Source organism: Sprattus sprattus (assembly GCF_963457725.1).
Source record: "Sprattus sprattus genome assembly, chromosome: 7".
In the NCBI taxonomy this organism is placed as follows: Eukaryota; Metazoa; Chordata; class Actinopteri; order Clupeiformes; family Clupeidae; genus Sprattus; species Sprattus sprattus.
The window spans coordinates 32,811,214-32,818,941 of NC_137926.1; the positions used below are offsets into that span (position 1 = coordinate 32,811,214).

At 42.8% G+C, this 7,728-nt stretch overlaps 1 protein-coding gene across 2 annotated transcripts; it reads left to right on the forward strand.

Annotated features, from left to right (window-relative positions):
• Positions 1–124: 124 nt before the first annotated feature.
• Positions 125–5,014, forward strand: slc25a3b (solute carrier family 25 member 3b). 2 transcript variants are annotated; one of them, XM_080842907.1, is made up of 8 exons: positions 125–215; positions 625–782; positions 2,011–2,135; positions 2,666–2,845; positions 2,988–3,169; positions 3,665–3,837; positions 4,014–4,124; positions 4,618–5,014. In XM_080842907.1, exons 2-8 carry the CDS (start codon positions 638–640, stop codon positions 4,776–4,778), a joined length of 1,077 nt encoding a protein of 358 aa, XP_080699033.1. In that variant the 5' UTR covers positions 125–215; positions 625–637; the 3' UTR covers positions 4,779–5,014. The 2 variants fall into 2 exon arrangements, with proteins under 2 accessions (XP_080699033.1, XP_080699034.1); XM_080842908.1 differs by having other exon boundaries at positions 156–215; positions 628–782.
• Positions 5,015–7,728: the final 2,714 nt, after the last annotated feature.

Sequence of the window (7,728 nt, forward strand, 5' to 3'; positions counted from 1 at the left end):
TGCCACTGTAGAAGGTCTAGCTCCCATATTTGCCTAGGCCTCAGAGATGATTGCGTAACCACCAACAAGCTTTACTGTGAGTGGCCAGAATGTGCTCTGACGTGAACATTTCCTTTACGAGACATCTCGTCCACGCAGACTGCGACAGGATTCGTTCTCTACGAGCCGGCGGTTGGGAAGGTCGGATACACCAATTTTCAAGCAACTCTCCTAAGGTGAGGAACAAAACTAAACTTTGTGAATGTTCATGTTTGTGTGTTTCTTTACAGTGAACGATGTATGCGAGGTCATCGGGGTCGTTTATAAATGTTCATTAATGTAGTCTATGGAACAGTAACCTAAATATTCACACATGTATGTGTAATTGAAATGTAGCTATGCTAACAGCTAGCTAAGTTACTTAGCATTAGCAAACTAGCTGGTGTGAAATTACTGGGAAGTTAACTGTAGATGGTCAGCAAATCACCAGGTTTAAGGTGAAAAGTTAGCTACTCTGTTTGTATAGGAACGGTGTGATTTTATTGTTCGGTTGCGTGCTAATTCGTAATCGTGGTGAAATAACGTTTACTTTAACGAGGGTACCTAACCATTTCAAACTCTCAATATCATTCTCCTTCAACACAGCAGCCTGACCACGATGTACCCGACCACCTTGACACAATTGGCCCGGGCGAATCCCTTCAGTGCCCCGCTGTTCTCACTGCAGAAAACTGAGGAGCCCAAACAGACAACCAATGTCAATGGACAAAACCGAAGGTTTGCGGCCGCAGCAGTGGCGGACGGTAAGAATTGTATGCTATGTGCTAACGACCCTTTTGAAGGGGAGCTGTTCGAAGAAGCCAAATGTGTCAATACACTGTTAACATTACTCGTGTTAGTTAATTAGCAGGCCAAAATATATTGAGAAGATGGCGTTTAAGCTGGTTAGGTAACATTAATGGTAGAGGCTGTTAACTAAAAGAAAGAGCTGTTTGCTGTAACTTAGTGTCACGTTACCGGTGACTTTAACTTAACGTTATATCTAACTCATCTGCGTTGGGTGGTTATCTTAGCTTGGTGAATTAACTTGAATAGAAACTTACAGAGTTAAGTTGGTCACCTGGTTGGTATCATGTTTTATACTTTGATTTATTAGCTGATTAAAATAGCAGACGTTTTGGGGTCAGGGGCTTATGTTTGAAGCAGAGCCTAAGTTCGCCACTATAGCTAGCAAACGATAGGTAGTCATTTAGCTAGCTAGCAAAATAGCTACCCTGAGCTAACTTCTTGCTAACGGTATCTTCTTGCTAGCATTTAGCGCTGTTGCTTTACATTTTAAACATCTGTCAATTATGAAATGCTGGTGTTAATGCGATCTATTCGAATGTCTGTCCAAATTGCGATCAGGTTCAGACGAAGCCTCAAGGCCTAGCCGGGCTGTCAATGGAAATGGAGGGCAGTGAAGGACAAAGTTGATTCTGCAGGAACAGTTTAGGATAAGATGAAGGGAAGTCTCAAGACTTTGTTATACCACATCAGTGGATTCATGCTACAATTTACATTAAGGTTATCTCGTGTGAAGTAATATCTGGCTATCGGGAATGCAATATATTTCAATGCGTCCTCAACACATGACCGCTGGTTGCATTGAGGTACGTGCTAACAAGGTCGATTGTCATTGGCTCAGGCAAAGACCATGTTGTACAGTTGTGCTATATCAGTGGTTTAGTTGTATTGCAAATGCACATGCGTTTTATTTGCATGCTATTTCAAGGTGTTGTCTTGTAGGTTTGTTTATACATAAATATATATATATATTTTTCATAATGACTAGACCCTTTTTTTTGTAACTTTCAGGGTCACTGCAAAACAAACCAACTACTTACTGGAAGTGATTTCTCTGCACTATAAGCCTAAAAAATAAATGACCAGATTAGTTGAGGCAGTGCAGAAGATCAGCCAAGGTGCCCTTCAGGCATGTTTGTCACACCACTATGTTTCGCCTCATATGATTGCGCATTCTCTCCTCAGAGGGAGACAGCTGTGAGTTTGGCTCACAGAAGTATTTCCTCCTATGTGGCTTTGGCGGAATTGTGAGCTGTGGAATCACACACACAGCTGTGGTTCCTCTTGATTTGATCAAGTGTCGACTCCAGGTCTGTCTCCAGTCGGTGTGGGATAACCGCATGAGCATGTATGTACTGTGGATTTGGAGCATGAGCATGTCTGTGTTGTGGTGTTTCGTATTGTTCTACAGACGCGGAAGTGAGCTGCGAGTTTGGCTCCTCAAAGTACTATGCTCTGTGTGGATTTGGGGGTATCCTGAGCTGTGGCATCACTCACACAGCAGTTGTGCCCCTTGATCTGGTCAAGTGCCGCCTACAGGTCGGTATTTAAGCACTCTCCTCCAAATAAGAGCTGCTAGAGAAACACACTGGTATGGGTTAAGCTGTTGATGTTTGTCATTGTTCCTTTTGTATTTACCCACCTCACCTTTTAAAAGGTCATGCATGTTGATGTTGTGCTGTGCTAGTGTACCTGGTCTTCCAGACTAACATGTGAAATTAATCCTTCATGGTATACAGAATAACTATTGATGTTTTTGCTTTTTAATACATTATAAATTCTGTCAACAATTATTACAAATTGTAATATGATATTACAATGACATGTCACTCCAACCTAGGTGGATCCAGAGAAGTACAAATCCATATTCAAAGGCTTTTCAGTCACAATGAAGGAGGATGGTATGAGGGGTCTTGGTAAAGGCTGGGCACCTACCTTCATTGGCTACTCCATGCAGGGGCTCTGCAAGTTTGGTTTCTATGAGGTGTTCAAGATCTTCTACAGCGATCTGCTTGGTGAGGTGAGTGCAAGGTTTAAATGCTGATTAGCTCTGGGTCCGTTCAATTGAGATGTTGGATTGTTTGAAGTAATAGCGTTTCAATCTGGAGAAAAATGTCACTTGTCTGATACTCATTCCCATCACCTTGTTCCTTCCCAATCAGGAAAATACTTACTTGTGGAGGACATCCCTCTACCTGGCAGCTTCTGCTAGTGCAGAGTTCTTCGCCGACATTGCTCTGGCTCCCATGGAGGCATGCAAAGTGCGTATCCAGACTAAGCCAGGCTACGCCAACACCCTGAGAGAGTGTCTCCCCAAGATGTATGCCGAGGAGGGCATGTGGGTGTAAGTACATGCCAAGCTGAGACTCATGGGTGTACATTGATGCTGGTCAGATTGTAAATAGATGATCAAGGGGCAGACAAAAATCCTCATGTTGAGTCTAGTCCATGGTTGTGGATCAACAGCTTTGTGCATAACCAGCGGATTCCAGGATCTGCCATTACTTGTCAGTTACATTGTTTTACAATGGCATTGTGTTAACACGTTCCTTAGATCCACCTCTGGGAAGCTCTCCTCCTCAGGGCTGCTTACTCTGTGTGGGTACTGCAGTGTCTGCGGGGAGACTTCCAGCAGCTTTTCGGCTGTACAGTTGGAGGTGCTTGAGTCATTGGCGTGTGAGCAGTCTACCTACACCTCTGTTCTAAGAGCTGCACTGACCCCTTGTTGGAATCCATCAGTGCAGCAAGACTGGAGGGCGGACAACTCTTCAACAAAGGCAATGGCCATGTTGATATAGTTGTATTGGTCTAAGGTTTTGTGTTTCCTGAACTCTTGCAGGTTTTATAAGGGAGTGGTGCCTCTGTGGATGAGACAGATTCCATACACCATGATGAAGTTCGCCTGTTTTGAGCGCACCGTGGAGCTGCTCTACAAGTACGCCGTGCCCAAGCCCCGCAGCGAGTGCACCAAGGGCGAGCAGCTGATCGTCACCTTTGTTGCTGGATACATTGGTGAGTTTGAGCTATTGTGTGGTCAGATAACATATGACCTATACAAGCAGCTGTTCAATTTAGTTTCTGGTATTTTCTGACCGTTTCATCTTAAGCACTCAATCAGCTTTGAATACTTAAAACACATGTATGTGAACACTTGAGTTGTTGTTAACTAACTGTCTTGCCTTGTACAGCTGGTGTGTTCTGCGCTATTGTGTCCCATCCTGCTGACTCTGTGGTCTCCGTGCTGAACAAGGAGAGCGGCAGCACCGCTGTGGGGGTTCTGAAAAAACTTGGGCCAAAAGGTGAGTATCTTGGCCCTTTTATTCCCTCAGTCTTTTCAGTTTCTTAGTAGTATTTTGATAAATGTATGCTCACAACTGCAGAAATCCTGTTGGACAGAAATGGTAAATCATACACATTGGTAACCAAGTAATTTAAGTAACAACTAGGGTACTAAAGTGACTCATGTGCTATGGGCATGTGTTAAACACGTTCCTTAGATCCACCTCTGGGAAGCTCTCCTCCTCAGGGCTGCTTACTCTGTGTGGGTACTGCAGTGTCTGCGGGGAGACTTCCAGCAGCTTTTCGGCTGTACAGTTGGAGGTGCTTGAGTCATTGGCGTGTGAGAGCAGTCTACCTGCACCTCTAGTCTAAGAGCTGCACTGACCCCTTGTTGGAATCCATCAGTGCAGCAAGACTGGATGGCGGACAACCATTTTGTTATTTTGAAGTATAAACTGCGCATAGTTTGCATTTGTGTGACTACTTTCTTGCTGGTTTGTCCTTTTCTACCAGGCGTGTGGAACGGTCTTGGGCCCCGTATCATCATGATCGGTACCCTGACTGCTCTGCAGTGGTTCATCTATGACTCCGTGAAGGTCTACTTCCGTCTGCCCCGCCCCCCTCCCCCCGAGATGCCCGAGTCCCTGAAGAAGAAGCTGGGCCTCACTGAGTAGAGCACCAGACACACTTCCCCAACACCCCATGTGCTTATGGCTTTCTTTTCTATATTTAAAACCCCAACTCTCACCGCTCCCCACCTCTACGGCTGCTGTACACACAAACCAAGACCAGGCGACAAAGAATGAACATATTTGTTTAAGAAACAAAGGAAAAAGCAAAGTCAATGCAGTCATTTCGGGCCCAAACCCAATGTTTTGTCAATTTAAGATTAAAGTGTACCTGGACGAAATGTTTGTTTACTTCCATTGTTTGAATGCCATGTTTTTTTTTCTGAACAAAGTAGGGTCAGAATTGACCGACTAGTCCAGTATGCCAGCCAGAAATTGTGTGAACACTGCACGTGCTAAATCTAGACTTGAACTATTTCTGCATCATTTATTCTGTAAGGGCAATTACACAGTTCATGTTCAGTGATGAGGTATTCAAAGATATCTTTGCTAGAAATGACTTTTTTGAGGGCTTGCACCTTGGATATTTCAGTTTGCAAATTTTACTTTTGAGAATTCTGTTTAACTGTTCCCAAACTGGAAATTGCCCTTGTTGTCTACGTAACACTAATTAATCAGACATTTTGGCCAACTTTTTACCAAACATAGTGGAGGAAAAGTGAGCGACTACTTGCAGACAGCTTTTGAGCAGCATATACTCTTAGCGTAATTGTTTTGGTTCATCTATTAAGGTTCTTGGCCTAAAGGCTTGTTCGCTTGGTTCCTGAAGCTACGATTTCGTAATTGAGGACAACATTTATAGTGAGACCACACCAAGAAGAAAGGAGTCATGCTCAACACCGCCATTCCCATGGCTTACAGCAGTGGGGCAGCCTAGTCACTTTAACGACCATTTCTGCTCTACCTAATAAGATTATTACAAATCTCACTGTGGTGGCCGGCTATTTCTGGTCTAGTCACCGCCCTACTCATTTTGACACGAAAGATAACATGGATTTAACCCCGGTTGAAGCGAGATACCTGGCCTAAATGAGACGTCCGCAGTTTTTGACAGGGACATTTGGGTGCACTTTTGAGAACCCAGAATAACCAGAGTAATAATAAACTTTATTTAGCCTTAATAAAAAACCTTTCATGCAAAAGAATGCAGCTCAAAGTGCTCAAAGTATTGGGAAGCTCGGATCTGCCGACACGACTCCCTCACAATTAGGCATATCGTTATATAACGTATTGCTATCTCCAGGCGCAGGGAAATCCACATTTCATTCACCCAGCCCACCCTCCAAAGCTGGTTATAAAGTTTTCACAGAAAGATGCATTGATTTGAATAGTGACGCTATGTTAAAGTAGCCTGAACAACGCATGGATTCATTATGCCGTGTTTTTAATTTCAAGTTGCTTTCAGCGTTCAAACCTCATCATCGATAGGCTCAATGGTTCATAAACAGCCAGTTAAGGCGATTTAGTTATTCACTTACTCACATGTATGCTGCTTGAACTTCAGCTTTGTTTTTCTATGTTTGACATTATAGTGCCCCCTGCAGCAATAACTGTCTCCCAAACACTGGAGGTTATGTTCTGGTAAATCTGAGAGAATAATACTTGCTGTAGTGAACTGATGGCAGGACACTCGCAATATCCATCTATAACTTCCGACCTGAAATAATAATCAAATGCAAGCTAAATGAATATAGCATTCCATCACAAACAAATTCATGAAAACACCTTACCTTTCTGCAACAGACGGGATTTTGGATGAGCGAAACTGCACTTTTGAAATCTAGTCTTCTGAACAAGCAATAGAGCTGCACCACTGAAGCCTCTGCATGTTCCAAATCCTAATTAACAACTACAGTAAGATGTCAATGTCATCTAGGGATCTAAAGACGATTACACAGTAGAATTAATCTGCTTTGTCGTAAAACTCCAGGGCCAGATATAATTAGACTGTTTGAGTTGGTACATGTTGTATATGAGCATGGTGAATACCATACATCCTTATCAACCAAAGGTTGACTCTTTCATAATTAAAATTAACATTGGTTTTTACTTTGGTCTTAAAGGGGTATAACAACAAAATCTGATATACTCATTCATGCTACTCATTAATACACTATTGTGCGTAACAAAAAGGAGCCTTGCTTACTGGCTTTTATAGTAAAGCTTTACTTTCCCTGCCCTTGACACATGCCCTACCTTTTGGGTATTAAAAAGGGGAATAGCTCCAAAATTAGATTACCTTGAGATCATCACTGGATTTAAGTGCAGTCTATGCTTGTTTTTCTCTATGCAGAGTGGTAACAGTTATGTTGTTCACTCTCAGTCCAAGACACATAAGTATAAAATAACTGTAACATCTGATCCACTGGAGTTATTAACACTTGTGTGATTTCTGTGAAGGCCACTTTTCAACAATAAACACATAGGCATAGCAGAGACATTAAAATGTCCTGTTTCATGCTTTTTTATATAATTATATTTAAAGAGCATACTTAACATGGTTAAATTTCCTTAACTCTGTATTAAGTTTCCATACATTTTTTAGTCAATGTCATTTTTCTTTGTAACCCGCGTCTAACACACTCTGACACGTCACTCTAGTAGTTTTTAACACCTTGGTCAGGATATGCCCCTGCTACATCCTTATACGGTATTAAGCTTTCTCCAACACAGGACAAACATGATTTAGTCATTTGGATGCAGGTGTAGCAGATTGAAGTTGTCAAGGGATTACATTAACCCAATTACCTGTCTGCAGACAGACACTGGCAGTGGGATAAATAATTGTAGAGGTGGAGGGGGTGAGATGGAGGAGGAAAGAGATAGTGTAGTGTATTTCAGGACAAACCCCCCCATGTGGTGTCTGCAGCAGCCGGAACCAGGTGCACTGTTCCCTGATTGGGATGGGTAGGGGTGACCCTCTTGGGCACTGAAGTTTAGTTCCTTTCTGAACTACATTGAACGCTGCAGGGGAACTGCATGTCTGCTTCTCTCT